At 38.4% G+C, this 19,783-nt stretch overlaps 1 protein-coding gene and 1 non-coding gene across 2 annotated transcripts in view; one reads left to right on the top strand and one right to left on the bottom strand.

The window, feature by feature from the left end:
• Positions 1 to 19,783, top strand: part of LOC144650050 (puratrophin-1-like) — a 32,914-nt gene that overhangs the window by 5,904 nt on the left and 7,227 nt on the right. The window contains exons 4-12 of the mRNA XM_078509695.1: positions 1,746 to 1,871; positions 5,795 to 5,918; positions 10,343 to 10,448; positions 11,515 to 11,619; positions 15,249 to 15,365; positions 17,556 to 17,942; positions 18,734 to 18,856; positions 18,993 to 19,184; positions 19,450 to 19,737. Of these exons, the coding sequence (XP_078365821.1) occupies positions 1,746 to 1,871; positions 5,795 to 5,918; positions 10,343 to 10,448; positions 11,515 to 11,619; positions 15,249 to 15,365; positions 17,556 to 17,942; positions 18,734 to 18,856; positions 18,993 to 19,184; positions 19,450 to 19,737 (1,568 nt within the window). The remainder of the gene's footprint in view (positions 1 to 1,745; positions 1,872 to 5,794; positions 5,919 to 10,342; positions 10,449 to 11,514; positions 11,620 to 15,248; positions 15,366 to 17,555; positions 17,943 to 18,733; positions 18,857 to 18,992; positions 19,185 to 19,449; positions 19,738 to 19,783) is intronic.
• Trnat-agu (transfer RNA threonine (anticodon AGU)) lies at positions 1,101 to 1,174 on the bottom strand. The gene has a single exon. It is a non-coding gene; the product is annotated as a tRNA-Thr (tRNA).

The following is a 19,783-nucleotide window of genomic DNA, read 5'->3' as shown; positions in this document are numbered from 1 at the left end:
TTGCCCCCGAAGCTTTTTTTCTCGGCCATCTGTTTTTGAACAATCTTTCAGCCTTGGGCATTATCATTAATCCTCCGATATACCAGCCGCCTGAAGGGTTTATTTCAGCAACATAATATATTAACAAAAGAGAAGGAAGTAAAGAGGGTCTCTAATGTTAGAAGAAAACTGTTCAGTATATGTTAATATTTGTTTAATATATTCATACATGTTAGGTATCCACCTAGTTAGCAAAAGTTTATTTAGAGTACAACTCTCAGAAGGAGTCCCAGTGCAGTCCAGATTGAGGGGTTTGTGTTTGAACCCTGGCCAGGGTCCTTATGTTGTGTTCTTGGGCAAGACACTCAATTGTTCCGATAGTGCCTCTCTCCACCCAGGTGTATAAATGAGTACCAGCAAATTAAAAATGCTTGGGGAGGGGAGGGGGGGGGCGTGGTTGGCAGCTTTTTATTGCAAATATTCACAATCAAACCACATGTGTCCCGTGGATTGTTCATACATTGTAGCTGTCATTAAGTTTTTTAGCAACAGTTACACTGAATTTACCACCCATGGCATTTTGGCTCTGTATGAAGTGCAACATAACACTTATCAACATCTTCACCCGTAACATTGGGTGAACTCAGCTGTAACAGGTGGCCCTTAATGACAGCCCTGGTGTTGACACATTTGTATTCCCTTTGAGTGATGTATTCATCACCCAGAGCAAAAAGTATTCCCTTGAGAGTTTACAACAACTCACTGGTTGGTGGAAGGAGTGAATTAAGCCCCATCACTATTATCTTATTTTACTTTAACAAGCAATTTTAAGCAAATGAAGGATCATTGCTAAGCAAGCCTGAAAAAAATTCAGGCTTGAACGGGAATCCAACCCATGACCTCTGCAATACTAGTGCAGCACTCTAACCAACTGAGCTATCAAGCCAACTGGGAGCTGGTCACTTGTGAGTTCGTAATATACCCGTGGATGGAGAAGATATGAAATGAATATATGAAATTCCTATATTTGTACTGCGGATATACATTTTAAGCAAATGAAGGATCATCGCAGTAATGTGCTCAACTTAAGCAGTTGAGGAAAAGCAAGCCTGAAAAAATTCAGGCTTGAATGGGAATCGAACCCATGACCTCTGCGATACTAGTGCAGCGCTCTAACCAACTGAGCTATCAAGCCAACTGGGAGCTGGTCACTTGTGGGTTCGTAATATACCCGTGGATGGAGAAGATTTTTTTCTTAGTAAGTTCAAGCCTGAATTTTTTCCAGGCTTGCTTTTTCTCAACTGCTTAAGTTGAGTACATTACTGCGATGATCCTTCATTTGCTTAAAATATATATCCGCAGTACAAATATATGAATTTTTATATATCCATTTCATATCTTGTCACAAATTGAAGGGATGTATTAACCTATGATCAGGCATTCTCCTCTGACCGCAAAAAAGAACACCTGATCACAGGTTAGAGATTGAAGAAAGATAATTATTATTAGCTTGCAAACTATGTGCATTTGCAGCCTGTAAAATCTACAGGAATTCTAGAAATGTCCTGAAAATTTGTTCCTGAAAAAGAGTACTGGTACTAAAAATTTCACACCTTGTTGGATTTTTTACTTTACTTATAAGTTAGTTGTGAGGAACTAGAATTCAAAATGAAACATTTTTCAACCACTGTTTGTTTTTGTTGTGACAACATTATTTTTACTCTAAATTGCAATGTTACAGTGATTCATTTGTTTTCAATGTACAGCCATTGAAGAGGATAGCCTAGAGAAAAGTTGTAGAGTTAGCCGTCAGTCACTGTTTATGGAAAAGCCTATGAATGCATTTGATGTGAACTTTGAGTTGCTTCATAGTGGTGTTGCATCACTGCCTGGTATGTAAGCAATTATTCATTTTGATGTTGCTAAGTAATATTGAAAGTCATGAAGAGTAAATGTTTTTTTTGTTTATAGTTCAGTGTTTTTGTGATAAATACAAATTGCAAACTTGTAATCTCATTTGACACTGATCTTTATATCATAACATTAAAATAAATGCAGCCTAAATATCAGCATATCATAAACTTGCCACTCTTCTATTCTACAAAATGCATTTCTTTCAGTGCAATTTCCACAACATGCATCTAGATGCAAGTTAATCCTATCCAGACCGAGGGACGGAAAGTGACTTTGGATGCTTATAACTTTTTTCAAGATTCAACCAAATGCTGCCAAACTTTGCGAGTTAATCTAAAAATTATTAACTGCGCTGCGCAGTTCTTGCTCTGCACGGGGTTTATTATTTTCGTTTTGTCGGTGACCTGTACCAAACCTCCACTCAGTCAGGCTCATGTCACGCGATGTTTAGAAGCTACAAATCAGTAACAAATGGAAACATTTTCTTATTTTTTGTCTTTAAAAAGAATGTTCAGTGTGAACTATTCGATTTTGAAGCGTTTTATTTGAAGAAAATTCTAAATTTTCATGCGTCAAAAGAAAAATATATTTCAGCGGGCCAGAATCTGTGAATAAATACCATTACGTTGGTGTAAAAGAATGTGCTGACATGACAAGTTTCACTTTCGATCGGCTAGGCCTCAAGTCACGTAATTTTTAGTGCAGAATGCACTATTGTGATGGTTTGGTGGGTTGGCGGTTGCTAAACCCCTAGACCGCTAACGCGGTGTAAACTTTTAATCGCCAATTAATTAATTAATATCAATTAATTAATTATTCCTTGTGGAGGGGGTGGGGGTGGGGGAGCACCTGACCGTACCCCTAGGTAAAACCTGGAGCACATCTACGTTACTTTCATATGAAGATCTCAAACGTATATATTTGTTTCAGAAAACCCTTTGCTCTCCTTGTGGTACTACTCAACGTAATTTACACCAAACGCATGCGCAGATTAGTCTACGTTGTTTTCTGGAACTATCATGAACATCGCTTGTATTGGCAGCGTGTTTGCGGTAGGCTTCCTGCAGACTTCTTGGCGCCAAGTAAAAACCGCAAATTAATTTAATTAGATTTTGAGACTTTCATGGCGCTTTCGTAATTAGGTATGCAAAAACTTGCACCGGGATTTTCGGCGTGAACACCTGATAACCAGGAAACAAATATCCTAGCTGTACTGCGTTTTAAAAAACCTGTCGAAAAATATGTTTTTTGATTAGATTTGTTTCTTTAGTTTTTGAGAATCGTCTTTCGTGCAGTCTAAACCGTAACTTAATTAAATTAAACAAATGTCATCGATGCCGCCGTAAAACAAACAAAAAACAAAAGTTTCATGTTATCGCATTTTCAAGGAAGACAAAAGTATTTTGTTACAAACGAACAAAAGTGTCGTGTTACGTTTGCAAAGATTAGCGTAAGGAACACCTGGGGAAGAATACAAGTAGCCTGTGAACAGTTTTTCCGAAAGTAAAATAAAGCAAATAAACACGAACATATATAAAACAACATACTTTCAATTGTTCCATATTGCATTCTGCACTTACCTAATCATCGAGATTTTTCAAAGCTTTTATCAGCTACTTTTCAAATCTTTGCGAATCCATTAATCTTTACTTACAAAATTCAGTGTGAAGTATTTTGAAGCGTTTGAATCGAAGAAAAGACTAAAATTTCACGCTTTGGCGGGCAAGAATTTACATTTATTTACTTTACGTTTGTGTCCTGGAATGTGCTGGCGTTAACAAATTTTTACTTTCACAAGGCACTGATTGGCAAGAATCACGCAATGCTCTGAAAGGTTTAAATCTGCTACAAACGGAAACTAAACAAATCCTCTGGTCTAAACTTAGCATGTTAAGTGTGAAATATTCGACTTTTTAGCGTTATTTATTTTTGGAGCTGTGTCCTCTGTAGGATTTCTGAAATCTGATGGAAAACCACTGAGACAAACATGCCCTGACTTGCAAGGGTTTCGTCGTTGCCAACCCACTCCGCCCCGGTCTAAAAAGATAAAAAAGCTTGTTCTGAATAGGGTTAAGAAAAGAATCCCACACAACAGACGGTAACAACAACAACAGTGGCACCAACAATAACAAACAACAACAACAACAACTTTATTATACATGCATGCCACATTTATAAACCCATGACATGACTGTTGATTGTGATATTAATGGCTTTTTACTTATTGATGCTTAAGTTGAAAGTGTCATTAGATCTTCTCATGCAATACATTTTATTGACCTATGACTTCTGTTTGTTAAGTGCTAGACATTATGTGGTTTTATTATTTCCATTTGTCTTTGACTGTTGCCATGGTTATTTTATCAAAACAAATTAACAATGACCGAATATCATACTATTTGAGATACTGGAGCTAAAAATAAAATATTGTCATGCAACTAATGCCTAATTTTAAATATTAATCACACAGCAACCCAAGGGAGGATGTATATCAAAACATTGTTTTTGCATAAAATATGAAAAATTCAACTACTGAATGCTGTTAGTAGATAATTTACAACATCATGGTTCTTTTTAATGAATACAAATCAAATTTCCCCTTGATAACACACATGTTGGCATTTGCACTTTTTGCTATATATCCTTGTTTGCCCAGTGTTCCAGTTCATTGAACCATTTCTTTAACATCATCTCTGTTTTAATCTAGGCACACAAAAACTAAATACCATAATTGCTTTTGTCCAACTTACGCTAATTCACTGAGTGTATTTTTTATTAATAAATCAGTCTAAATGCGATGACAGAAGAAAATACTGCATGATCATAATTTATGCAGTTCTATATTAAGTAAGCAGACCTGAATCCCAGATCTATGAAAAGAGTTTATGCTTTGTTGAGCTGTTGAAGTCTGTCTCTTGATGTCTCTGTTTGTTGCACCATTAATTTTGTTACACTGTCTCTCTTTTTTACAATCTACACAGTCAAATAAGCCCAAAATATTATTATACCACGCAACTTGCTGATTCACTGTGTTTAAAGCAAAATAACTTAATTTAATTAACAAACTTATTGAAGTACGACACAAAAGTAAATATTGATCTTAATGCATGCAGTTCTATATTAAGCTAGCAGTGTTAATAACTGACCCCCAGATCTGTGACCATTAAGTTATTTAGAGGAAATTAAATTCAGTATAAACTGTATTGGCCTCAGATATTATCGGAAATTCATGCCTGATGGCGACGTTACTTGAGTTGGGACTATGTATGTACTGCTGTTATCTTGTGAGCATCGATGATATGAAAAATTGTTTTGCAATCAGTTTCTAGTATGGTAATAATGAGTGTTATTGAATTGAAAATTGTATATTGTGCAGTCGTGAGTGTTGAGTTGTTTTGAAGTGCAATACCTGAGTGTATAATTTTACTAGTATAGATATGTTGTCAGTTTAACCGATAACCCACAACATATGATACTGTACATAATGTGCATTTGTTTCTTTAAACATGCTTAAATTGCCTGTTATTAAGATTGGGAAGATTCTTCATATTAAAGTAATTTAGCCGTGAATAATAATGCTTGCCAATTTACAGTAGGTAGAATTTCTTATGATCCCCATATGTGGGGTGGAAGTCTCGATTTTGAGGTGTGGAAAATAATGGCAAGCTTTTTTTAACTTTGGTTATGTTGGTTATTTAACTCAACTTTAGAGTTTTGAAACGATTCCAGTATCCATTCTCTGTATCACCATGGGTTTGCTAGCATGTAACACCAGCACTAAAAAGTTGACAGCAAACTGCTTAATGATAGCAAAAATTTAGTTACGATGTATGTTTTGACTGCAGTGTGTCAGGTTTAAGCACAGTTTCTGATTTAACTTGTGTATTCAATTGTGTTTTAGGTAACCGAGACTTGAGAGGTGGGCCAATTCTTGTGATTGACGTGTCGCGCCCTGACTGGGGGAATGTTGCTTATACCAGTTTGGAATTAACAAGGCTGTTTATGTACTTCTACACCATTCCCACGTAAGTGTCTGACTCAACATTTAATCATTTAATTTAAAATTTTTCTTTCATTTCAATAGGCTAGTTTCGAATTACGCTCTACTGATCCAAAACAAAGGAGTGAAGTCGAGGTTGAGGGGAATAAAACAAACGAAAATTCAAATTATTCCCCTGAGCCTTGACTTTATTCCTTTGTTTGTCATCAGTGGAGCATAATTCGAAACTAGCCTATTTAACTTTGCAAAATCTTTCTTCATTTGGACAATACCCGATTTCCTTTATAGCGTGCGCCTGCAGGGAATCACGGTAGTTGTATTCATCAAACCATGCGCGAGACTCAGCAGCGTGTATCGCTGCTTCGCATCGCTGCTGAGTCATGCGCATGGTTTGATGAATACAACTACCGTGATTCCCCTGCAGGCGTGCGCTATAGAGGGAATCAGTTATTGACACCTCATTACTATTATGTAGATTAAAGTAATTGAAGGACATATTTTTCCATCTGGTTGTCAAAATGGTGATGATGTTCAGATGGAAGATGTTTTGCATTTAGACATCAAGAGTTTTCATTACACTCATTCAATTTCTCCTTGTTACCGTGAAATTTCATCACACACAGTTTCTGACTTCTTGCTGGTTTTATCACACTCATTCAATTTTTGACTTCTGTTTCGTACCATGTGACAGGGTCATGTGACAGAGTTTACTTAGGCCTATTTTGACTCTATTTCATTGACTTCATACCTAGCTGTTGGAAAAGGGGTTGTATCTCTCATACTGGGCAGGTCACACTCAGAGTAGAAAGGGAGCTTACTCAATAAGTTGTTATGTTCGTTACTAAGGAAATACCTAATAAAAGTCCTTTAAACCCTGTTTTGTATTTGTCTCGCATGTTGTGCAGTTTCATGCAGCAAACTTAATATGCACAAGTTGCATTGTTATTCAAGACGGTTCATCTCCAGGTCACTCTCGGCCTTCCCCTTTGTGTTGTTTTGTCGATTCCACTACCGGCCTTGTTCATGAACTTATCTTGAACTAAGCAAACAGATTTTCATTAGCTATCTTGAAAGAAAAACATGAATACACAGTAGCAACTAGACTGTAAGTGTAAGTGTTGCTGGTTGCTGAACTGGTCTCCCTGTGGTAATTAACAGCACAAGCCACTTGTAGTTCTTCTAATATTACCTCATAATCTAGCCATTATCAACCGACATGTGAACTTCAGATTGTTTTATAGTCACTCTCGTGACATTATTAATTTGTTTGATGCATCGGGTGTTATGTGCAAGAAAATATCGGTGACGTGTCCAAGTCTTAAGAAAATTGTGGGATCGTGTTGTTATGAGTCGAACTACAACTGACATGCTCGGCGAATAGCTGTAGTATGAGATTGTATTCAGTGTCTCTCACACTTAGAGCCTTAATATGGATGAGTACTGTATTATTATTAAATAAAGCTGTTAACACTATCATGGATGATTCTAAGTGTTTTTGATGAAGTTCACATTCTTCAAACCTTTTTCATGTCTTACATAGAAAGAAAAAGAAAACGTAAATAATAGCATTGGTCACATTGCTTGAAGTGAACGATTTATTATACTGGCATGTGCAGTGGTTCAACAATGTACTTGAGCCGTCTCTAGGTGGTCTGTGTAACAGTCCTCAGTGTTATCAACTATTGTCTAACTCATCAGTCTAGAAAGCTCCTCCTGTAGAACGCCGCAATAATCCATCTCTGTATACCTCTTTGAGATTGTGAGGATTTTTTCAACTGGCAATGCTTTTAGTTTGACTTTAGTTTTGCCATACAGAGCACATGTTTTGCCGGAGTGTGTTGACAAGTGACGGAACCTATTGTCTGCTTTACGTGCAGAGAGAGGTAATCTGAGTGTCAAATATCAATGTTGTGTTGGTGGGCTAGCGATGGTTATCTCTGTATGTAGATCCCTCTAAACTCTGATGACATTTATACGGCTTAATACATTGTTCAGCGTCGGTGAAGCACTGGAAGGCGCTGAACATATGAGCGACCGAAAATTCGACTAAAAGCCGGTCAGTTTTGTAACAGAAGCGCCGAGGTACGTACAACATGCATGCAGCTGCACTGTTTATTTATATTTTACACTGATGCAGTACATTAAGGGCATCAATGCTAATGAGCACTCTTAACTACCTTCTCGATAAAAAGGTTCTGTCGTAAAAGTAGACACTTTGCTTTTGTTGAAATCTCTGTAACGGGGCAATTACGTGGACTCGATCTTGTTGTGACCTGTTATTACTTTGAACAAGTCTGTACATTTTACAATATTAAATCATTTGATCCGTAAGGCACCAAGTCACTAAAGTCGTATAAAAGCGTACATGTGTACAACCCTATGAAAGAGGAGGGAAGTTGGCGGATTTTTACAAGCTGTTTATTTCATTTGCAAAATACCTGTCAAAGGTCATTCAGGAGAGAGAGCGGATCCACTCCTGTGTACCCCTGTCGGGGTTTGTATGTATTCGAACACAGTTGTTGCTTGTGGCCCCGGGTAGACACTCGACACTCATTATGCAAGTGTTGAATGTCTTACGTAACCTTGCGACACAATATCTTGATCTGGTGTAATTGTTTTGTTGTTCTTCATGAAAGCTGTTTATCACATTGAGCCTAGATGTGGACATGTACTGTATTCTGTAAGTTCCAAGCGACCGCAAAAAAATATACGTCTCGCACGCTAGCCTGTAGCTGTGTAGCTGTTGGCGGTTCCTCTCGTGCAGTAGCGAGTTGTTTATCACTCAAAGCTCCTCGCCATTCCTGTCTTGGCATGGCCGCTGATTTTCTTGAGGCCCCTAGAGGGCGAGGCTGCTTTATCATTGCGCAAGAAGAAGCATCAGCTAGGAAGGGTTCTGGGGGGGAAAAAAAAGGATCCCCTAAACACCTGCGGGCGGGCGGGTGGTCAGACCACCCACCAGTGCGCACAGCTTCGATATTGAAATATACTCGGCGGAAATGTTTTGTATTTTGTAAAACAGTTGGTTAGTATTTGCCGGCTATGTACATACTATGACTCTGTGATGAATTGGCGTCAGTTTTATATGGGTCACATAAGTGGGTGTACTACCCTGGACGGAATAGGTGGTACCGGAAGCGATATTTTCTTTCTTTGATACCTCATTTGCACGTTGAAAACAATTGGATTCGCTCATAAACATAAACATGCAACGTCAATGAAGCCAAATTCACTGCTCCCTTTGTGGCATTTCTGTTTGTTAAATATAGTAGACCGTGTCCGTTCGTTCAAAACTAAATTTAGTATAAATAAAGAAAAAATTTGAAAACATGATTTTGAAGATGTTTTATGTCAACATGGCCTGCTGTGCGCACTATTGTATTGTAATTGATAAACACCAGTGTTGCTGAAGGATTTTATTAGTTTTTATTTCTATTCTGGGCAAAGATCAGATTCAAAACATCGAAAAACAGCCTCATGGCTTGGTAACGTGTCATTCTGCAGATGTCACTTGCGTGATTCTTATAAAAAAGTAGGTAAAGTAATATATTAATGGACAAGATTAGATCATAGAATATGGGCTTTGTAATGTTCAAAGTAAATTTGAATGATTTTCGTGGTTTTAATGTATGATTCATTTCACCGAATCACCGTGCAGCCAAAATATACTGCATGCTGGCTGCTCCATGTATTCCTTTACATTTAATTAGTTATTTTGATAGCCCCAAATTTGTAATGGTTATTGTGAAACTTTTGATTTCATGGATATATTTGTACCCTTGTTTGGCGCAAAGTATATTTGTGTCTTTGCCTGGCGCAAAGTGGACAGGCTGAGGCTGTTGTGGCGCCGCCGGGTGTTTTGGAATAAACGGCTGTAAAAAAATGTCGTAATTTGACCACCCGTGTATTATTCGGAACCACAGACTGTAGAGTAGATTTCTGTATCTTTGTGCTTTCCTGTATTTTGCTGTAGATACGTCATGTCTGTGACTCCGTAATAATTATTTTCAGTACACCTTACTGCTCCATATTAAGTTTAACAACTAAAACATCTTGTAACAAAAACACTCCAATCAGTCTCTTGCAGTTAGCTGTACTTTTGAGGCAGTTGTTCCATAAGGGGGTTTACTAGTAAATTTTCTCTTCTCGGTACATTTGGTTTGATAGTCTCACGACTTTTGTGTTGATCAAATAACGTTTTAAACCGTGGTCACTGTTTTGTAAAAACACTTTGAATTTTCCCACGACGATAACGTTTGTCTGTGAAATGTACACTTTATTTGATGAAGTTTATTGACAGTGCGGTCTGTGAATTTCGGTCGGTTGACCGGAAGTTTGACAAGTAACAACACAAAAGGTGTGAAAGGCTTTTTTTCAGTTTGGTATCAGATATCGTGCACAACACAAGTTTTACTGCAAACGACTGCTCAACGTAGTTTTTGTTTTGTCTAGGAAAGAAAGCCGAAACCTTGGATTTTCTGTTGTCATCGACGCGAGGAAATCGACAACGAAACGAAAATACCTGGAAGACATCGTTGAAGCCATGGTTTGTTTTCAGGTTTGTATATGAGCTTTTGTGTATGGCAATTTTGTGTGTTAATGTAAATTTTTTAACGGACAGAGAATACTATCGTTTTTTGAAAACGCTAGCCAGAGTTTATGTCTTTTTATATTACAGAGAAAGAGAATTCCTAGAGTTGGTCACGGTATTTTTCTCTTATTGTTGAGCGGAAATTGCGAGTTTTGCGATTTTAACAAAGCACCGTTTAATGCATTTTTCCCTCGTGACGCCGACGATCGATGCATGGAATCACATCAACGTTTTCTGTTCTCAAAATAAGACTTTTGTAATTATCCGTTTGAAAGCTTAAACCAATACAGAACGTTCAGTTCTTAGTTTTTCTGTAGTTCTTATTTTAAGAACATTTGGCGTGACTTGTGTTAAAGAAAGGCAAATGAACATATGCGCTGTTTACTTTAGAGTCCATTGATTAATTAGTCCTAACCCACAGAGTTTGTATCCACAAAAAATTTAGAACCGAAATGTCGCAGTATACCTGTTAACTTTTTTTTCGTTGCTATGTATCATTCACGCCAGAATATCACGACTCGCCATTTGTGACTACAGTACCGGTTATTTGTCAAATATCCCGCCATTGTTTTGTTATTACTGTATATTTATACTGTTCTTCTCAAACTTTCTGGTTGATTTCCCTGTAGTGTAGTTATTCTTGGCTATCAAAAGAAATATTTCTCTTTTCTGTTCATTCTTTCTGCTTGGCTGATAAATCAGTAAGAAAAAAGCTGTCATAAGTTCGCTTCAATATTGACATCTACATTTAATCAGGTCGGTAAAAATCTAGAGATATCACATCAACCGACCTGATTCATATTGAAAAGTAGTGAACTGATTGACTTTAGTAACGTGAAGTGTCGTTCGCCCGTTCTCGGCGTAGCCTAGTTTGCCTGATTGGGGAAGTTAAACTAACCAAAAATGAAACTTGGTTACAGCACTAGCTCATTAGACGACTTTCATATTACAGTCGAACTTCCCGTGACTAAATGTCCGCTTACGGGAGGTGTCCGGTTACTTTGTTGACTCGAGGCCTGATTTTGTCTTTTAGGAAAGTACTCCTGGGGGTGTACACATGGTGTACATCTTAACAAAGAAGGACTCTCCTCTTGTCTTATTCAGCGGATCAAAGGTCAAAGAACAGCTTAACTTCGAGGTGAGCAGTAGGACGAAGGTCACGACACACCATCTCAACGTAACGCCGCCCTAAAAAAAATAAACTAGCCTCCTACCAAGGCACTGTTTGGGCTTTTCTAGCGAAACACAGAAACTTATTTTGCTTGTTGTCTATATGACATGTCCCAGCCCCTCACACCCACTCGGAGTATGCGCCTATATGACATGTGCCAGCCCCTCACACCCACTCCGCGCCTATCCGGTTCTGGGATTCCTTAGTTACACTCTTTTAGATTAAAATATACAATTTTCCATACGCTATCTTTGGCGGTGCCAGAGGGTTTTTTTTTGCGGCGACAAAGAGTGGCGAAGCCGCGATCGTTGATAGGGTGGCGAAGTGATCGCCGCTCACAAATAGTGTCTTTCCTGCAAAAAAAGAAAAAACCCCTCTGGCACCCAGGGTAGGGCTTAAACGGTCTTTGATCTGAAACTGTCAAGCTTTGTTATCTAAAACAAGTCGAGAAAAAATACGCATTGCGTACCTATAGTATATAGGTTTTATATAGGAAGAGTACCCTCCGAGAGGGGGGGGGGGGGGGGTCATGTGTGTTTTGCCACACCTCGAACCAGCAAAACCAATTACTTCCAGAGAAAAATCCTGGGAACGAGGTTGAGAAAAGTCAACATGGAATTTATGATCGATAATTGTGGACATCGCGTGATCAGCTGTAATAATTAACAACTAGATTATGCGCTCGAGATTTCTACGAGGTGAAAGTTGACGAGGCCGAAGAAATTGAGAGCGAATGATCTGTTTTAGTTGAATTTTTACCCAGGCAGATGACGCCTGGGTTTAAATTTCGGCTTTATTTTTTTAAATTATTTTCGCATTGTAAAGTATAATTTGTCATATTAGCGCATTTGTATAAGTATACAAGTAAATTTCTGCTAACAATAACTTATTAGTTTGTGGGGCCGTAAAACAAAAAGAAATCCAAAAAAGCAATTCATATGTGTTTAGCTGGGTAAACAACTCGCTCTACTCTCCTCAGTTCGCGTCAGTCCCTCGGTTATTTTACAATACTTATCTACAAAACTTGTTTGCGGTTCGATCTTTCAGTATTGTTTAATGTTTTTCAAATAAGAGTTATTTCCCTATTTATGTTGTGCATGGAATCAGTTGGCACCATTAGCAGCCGTGATTGCTGTTGATATTTCGCCATGACCCTGTCCAACTTTATCAAAAGTAGTCTCACTGAACTGTATTCCACGACAAAAGCAGTGGATCACGAATGCTCCAATGTAACTAGCTATTATCGTTTTTGGAAACAATACGCTACTAGGCCGTGTCGCTAAGACGCTCGTTTGATTTCGGCTTGTCGACTTTTTAACACGTGGTAAGTATATTGCTTTATCACGCTATTGAACTGTGACGAGTCAATGTACACACTTCATACACAGACAGTTGTTGTTTCCTTTGCCGTTGGTGAAACGGCAAAGCTTAATTGTGTTCCCATACGCAATTTGTTGCTCATTGAATGAAAGGAGTTACAAAAAGGAATGTGCATTGGTTTCCGACTACAGCTTAGTTGCTTGCTGTTTGTTGGGTGATATGTAGCCTGCGAAGACAGCCGCCTCTCATTCGCTGCCGCACGTAGTAGCTGATGAGTTGTAGTCAAACAGTTCAAATCTTAAAAGTGGATTTCCTTGTGTTTTGTACATTGATTCTTCATCGTGAGACACAAACTCGGTGCCCTTGTCCAACGTGCCAGAAGAGCCGGTTTCCACTTGAACTGCTGAAAAAAACGAGTTAACGTTTTTGTTGTTTATTTACAAAGGCTCGAAAACGAATGTCAATGCTATAAAAAATGTGCATTCTTGGCTTTGTTCGATAAAACAATGTGACTGATTTCCGTGCCATCGTTGTCGATTTCCGGAGTTCTTTGATAAGCATCCCCCTACCCCTTCCCCGTGAGTCATGATCAAGCCTTAGCGACAAGACTGGAAGAAACCTGGGAGATAACCAGCGCGTAGGCGTTAACACTTGGGAGCCACATTTAAACGAGAAATATCGTTCAATGATGAATTATCAGACGCTCAACAAACAAAAATAATCGATTTTCTGAGCACTTTTGAAAAAAAGAAACCGTTTTCATAGAAATGATATGGTAACATGCCAAGTTACTAAGTATTAGTATCGCCCTTGTCTTATGTGACCAGTCAATTCTCTTCGACTTTTTTGTCACTTCAATCCATTTTTTTTGCCGGTCAGTAATTCTATTTTAAAGGATCAGTTTGTTTGTTCTCTAAACACTGTGAGCTGACCTACCAATGTCTTCTTACGGTACGCTACATTTCAAATATGTACCATACTAATAAACACGACGCCATGTTTGAAAGTGGAACATTTGAGATGTGATTGTTGAACTCATTTTCATATCAATAGTAGTAGCCCTGCCGATATGTCAAGTGCTTTTTCAATACGAAACACCCGAGTTAAAACTTAAACAATATTTTTCAATTAAGGAATACTTTGGGAAAGGACCATGCTATTCTTTTGTTTGTCATGTACAACTACAGTAGAACCCCGGTAACTCGAACTCGGATAACTCGAACAACCCCGCTAACTCGAACACACTTCCATTTCCCTTGGATTTGAACTCACTTTTCAGTCATTTTTACTCGGTTAACTCGAACTCGTATAACTCGAAAACCCCGCTAATTCGAACTAAATTTCGTTTCCCTTGATCAAAATTTGGGTCAAATTTACCACGATAACTCGAATCCCAGTTCTTGCAACTCACCACGGTTGCCCATTTACTAGAGCAACAAAACAGATCACGTATTTGACAGCCTTTTTCCACTCTTATCCTAAGAATTTATGATCGTGTTAGAGTTTCTGGCAAGATAAGTTCAATTTGCACTGCACTGTATACTGAAGTGCTGTAAAATCAGTAAACCATCAATTATTAACTTGGCAAATTAAATATTCAATCTACCCCGATAACTCGAAACCCCGCTAACTCGAACGGTTTTTCGTTTCCCTTCAGAGTTCGAGTTACCGGGGTTCTACTGTACATATAAGTGCACTTGGCAGCAGCCTTTAAATTTGTTGGAATCGTGAGACTGTAATATTAATCCATTCCAGGTGTTTAATGTAGCAGGAACCCACTCTAACTGCCTAATGACGAGAATGGCGTTTAAAGTATGCGATGCATACTGTGGGAACTAAAGTGAAGTTTAACAAAGCACATCAACCTTGATAGATGAATGTTTTGTTCTAGACTATTGTCCATGGTTTCTGGGGTATTGTTTTCTGCACCTCTCTCTCTCTCTCTCTCTCTCGGCAGTAGCTATTATGTAACTTGAATGCGCAGAGGTGTTCTATAAAAAAAGAATACACCAAACTTATTTCCCGGGACTTATTTCACTCGTCTCTGTCGCGTGCTGAATTTTACCGACTGTTCAACAGCGATTCACAACTGTTGAACAATTTACGCTTCAGGTTGCACTTGTCAGTAAGCTTATTGCAATTGGCGGGAATTGTGTAAATCTGTTTACTTTGAATTCTTTTGTTCGGTAACACACGCTTGGTAGGTTTGGAAAGTATATTAACTCCATATAATATGAAGTGTATCGCTGATCAACAATAGCTGTATTGCCTTTCAGTTCAAGCTGGTAACAACAGTGGACGAGCTTAAGTCTTACGTTGACCGCTCACAGCTCACACCTGAGTTCGGTGGAGTCTTCAATTATGATCACGACGAGTGGATCAGATTTAGAATAGTAAGTACATGGAGTATATTCTGCAGCTGAAGTTGCATTAATTTCTTTTAAGAGCTTGACTTAGTATGATAGCTATACACACACCTCGACCGCGGATCAGTCAAGAAAGCTGAGAAAACTTCTCCTCAATTTTGATTCTGAAGATCATTGATTAGAACCCAGGCACACCTTGTTTTTGATAATAAATAGAACGAATAACGAGCAAAAAGCCGGTTGAATTTATTCTGAGGGTTCTTACTTTGGAGGCTTGTGAAAATTATTTACCAAGTATTGTTGTGTCAAACCAATATCGATTAAAACAAGACCAATAATTATTCTGTTCTTTATTCTTGTGGGAAAAAGGCGGTTGGGCGAAACGATAAAAGAAAACCATACCTTGTTAACATTCCTTTACGAAAAATTCAAATTTAAACTGCCTATGATGATCTGAAACATGTTATAGTTTCTGTTACTTACGTGTTGGTCTCAGACGCTCCAACATTATCAAAACTTAATGCAAATCTTCTTTTCGTCGTATTGAATCTTCTTGAGGAATACTAATTTGTGTGTTTTAGTAAGTATGAATACGCAAAAATACTATTTCCACGGAGTCTACCCTAAAACCAAATTAATTGTAACTGAAAAGTCAGAAACTAATTACATCTTAATGGCAATTTATTTTACATTAATTTCTTCCAATTAGTTGTTCGTCTGAGTTAATTGACGCTTCTCGAGTAATTAAAACATTAAATCTATCTAGTGTTATGAACGCTGCTAAAAATGCAATATATGTTGTGTTATGCTAATGACTTTCCAGAATAATCTACTATTCGTGTGGATATGGTTTAATTATATCTCTTCTATTCAACATTCCATCCTTTTCAAGCATCGTGTGTGTCTGTGTATTTTTGTATTTCCTGTATCTTTTACTAACTCGCCCGACCATACTTTATTTAGACTGGTTGATTTGCGCGGAAGCACGACATCCAAGTTATTGTAGACTTTTTACAAGAAAACAAAAGTTTGCTGGCTGCACTTATTATCGAGTGACGAAGGGAAATTATTTTACCACAAAGAACTTCAAAATGCGTGGCTCCTCCATCTGCTCTCATTCATGATGACCTTTGCTCCAAGGCCAAATATTCAATTTTGTTTGCTTCATTAAGTTTTAGTGTTGCATTTTTTTCAATTAGTGAATACTTTGTCATTAACGTTTCACGTGCAAAATCGGTCTGTCACTTAAAGGAGAAAGACGTCCGTGAAATGAAAACAGAAAACATGAAAAAAGTGGAGGAAAAATGGAGGGAGCTTGATAAACGAAGAAATTCTTGTAGTGTTTATATGTGAAGTAGCGATCTGAATATATGATGAAAACTTAGTGTGCCGCAAACTCTTCAGTTTAAAGTTAGGTCGTAGAGTGACTAGAGTAAGTAGGTAAAACAAGATTGTTATAGTGGTGTCTGTTTAACAATGGAGAGAATAAAAATAGCAATATTGTTTTGTCAGAAAAAAATCAGTTGAAAAGGTTTGTACAAAGGATATTAAGTTAACTTAATTTTCGCTTTCTTTGATATCGGTTTATTCGAATACGGGCTTGTGTAGGATTGTAGGAAAACTAATCCCTGTTAATGTTGTAGTCCCGGGTGAAGCGAAATGCCGTTAACGACATTTACTAACAGAAAAAAACAATTTCTTCTTCAAACATTCTACTGATCAATATAAAGATGCGATTTGTCTGCTACGACTGTAAATTGCAAATGTGTGTTAATATCCCGTAATAGCGGTAACTTACATTTCCTTTGGTAAATTAAAAGAATACCGCAACTTAATTGAAGGATAATTAAGCAATGAGTATTGCCATTTCTGTAAAACTATTTCTTTGTGTTTTAGTCAATACACATTCCTTGTACCTCAGTCCTACAAACCGCAAGAGCAGTGTTTTGCTGAGCTGCAAAGAGCCGACTTCCTGCAACCCCAGCCAAACTTGTTAATATTATCATACGTACGTGACATCACATGCTGCCGTTGTACCACTACTCAGCGGTCACCTTGGGAACCAGCTGCCGCCGGCCGCTCAGTAGCGGCTAAAATATAACAAAAATCTCTCCTGGACTGTGACACAAGTGGCCCGGCACTTTCTGACCGCAAGGGGAGGTCCCATTGTACTCTAGCAAATATACGTTGATGATAATAGTTGTTGTTGTGTTTTAGAAACTAGAGCCGTTCATGACTGGATGTAGGAGCGCCGCCAAACTCGCCATGGGCGTCATGCAACAGTTTACGAGCAGCAAACTGGGAGAAACCATCCAGGAATGTAAAAACCTGATGGAGCAACATCATCAGAAAATCAAGGAAGTGTTCGAGGACAGTAGATTATCAGCTTTACAAGTTGAGGGAGAGCAAATATTAATTAGACTGCAGGAAGATGAGACGGCGTTACCTAAAGTGCCCGACTACATAGAGACTGTGAATTGCGTGACAAAACTTTACCATCAAATGAATGAAGTGTTTTGTAGACTGGAGATGCTCACAGAAAACAGAACAAGGAAATTAGAACAGTGCCTTGCCTTGAAAGAGTTTGAAAAAGACTTGGACGAGGTAATTCGTGGGTAGCACTTTCTCTTTTTAAAAATCCTCGTAAAAGTTTCCGAATACGAAGAGTTTCCGATTGCGACTAGCCAATGGGAAGATTGCATGAGCACTAACAAACATACCGAGAGTTGTCGGCGCAGAATGCGTCATGCTTTTGAGAAACCGCGGAGACGACAAGCCGACTGCAACTGCGTTCAGCTTTAACTAGTTTAATTGTTCCTTTTATTATACCATTGGGGTAATACGAAACAATTATCTTGCTTAATCTTGCGTGATATGACCTGATGGCCGACTTTGCCGACGGGGCGGTAGGCTGAGTTAGCTTAAACCAGACGATAGTCCGCAAGATTGAGTAGGCTAACTGTTTGTTAGCATAACCCAGTGATCGACTATTTGGCAAACGCACCTTCTCATTGGCCACGCAACTGCGGTCTAATTTTCTACAGCCTCTCCTGGGAACATGCGCAAGTAAAATTGTCAAAATCACAAACCAAAACTATAAATAACCACTTTCACTGAACTTTTGCATAGATCGGTCTCTGGGTTATGCTGGGAAACTACGTGTATCGCAGGATAAATGTCATATGCAGATGACAGATAACAAAAACTTCCTGCGCATGTATGGGCATCATTACATTTTTTTTGAAAATCACGAGAGATATTCAACAGTTCCTATTGTACATGTAACAAGTGTTTGGTGTACTCGGCGTACAACTTACCCAGGCAAACGCCATCAAACCTATCAGAACACGTGACTGTTGGTATTCTCTATATAATATATATCATGTTATCTACAGGTCGTCGGCTGGATATCGACAAAAGGAGAACAGTTCTTAGACAAACACACCGAGATTGGAGATTCCATTGGTCACGTCAAAACACTTCAAGAAGACTTTGACAATTTTGAAAACAAAGCCAAGGTAATGTGCTGCAGTAATATTAGAATCCTTTAAGAGACTTTTTCCCATAAATTAAACAGTTCGTATACAAATTGGAATTGTTAAGAGTTTTGACGAGTTTTGATGCAAGGAATCATTTTATTTGTTTTGCTTGCAGTGTTATTGTGACCGAGTGGAAAATCTCCTTGAGGAGGGAAGTAGTATGGTCCAAGGAGGCCACTATGAAGGAATTGGGATCAAAGAGAGAAAAAGAGCTTTGGAGGAGATTTACAGAAAGTTTTGTAGAAGACTTGAACACAGAAGACAGCAGCTTAGTTCCTGTTTGGAGTTTTACCAACTTGTCGAGCAGGTAAAAATGAGTAAAACACGACTCATTAGGTGATTTCTAAAACGTTATGTTAAAATTTTGCCATGCTTCGCAATGCTACAGTTTCCGAGTAGTGAGATAAAGAGGGAGCCAAGTATTCCAGTCCTGTGGTAATCGCAAAAAGAACTGACAACAGAAACCTTATTCTGAGCCAGTTTCGCAGCTATTTAGTGGTCTCTATGTTATAATAAATCTTTACCTTATCATACCCACTGCTAACGTGCCGCTTGTTGTGTTGATGTTCCAGGCGTCAGAATGGTCCATGGCGACATTGACGAAGTTGGCGACGATGAACATGGAGGAGATTCTTCACTTGGAAGGCGTCACTGCGCTGACCCGTGCATTGGAAAAATATCTCCAAGAGACTCCAGTGTGGAGTGAGAGCCGGCTCAACCGGATATCTGAACTGGCTACAAACTTGGCAAGCACCAAACTAGTGAAAGTAGCTGAAAATATACTAACACGCTACAAGGAGATCTTAGACATGTTACAAAAGCGTCAAGAAACACTACACAGGGCCCAGGAAAGACTTTCGGTAAGACTGTCGTCATTGGAAGCAAGAAATGAATGTGACGTAGCGT

Source organism: Oculina patagonica, chromosome 4, assembly GCF_052425735.1.
Source record: "Oculina patagonica isolate OP01 chromosome 4, crgOcupat, whole genome shotgun sequence".
NCBI lineage: Eukaryota > Metazoa > Cnidaria > Anthozoa > Scleractinia > Oculinidae > Oculina > Oculina patagonica.
The sequence above is the reverse complement of the archived record's forward strand: the minus strand, read 5'-3'. Positions and strand labels throughout refer to the sequence as shown.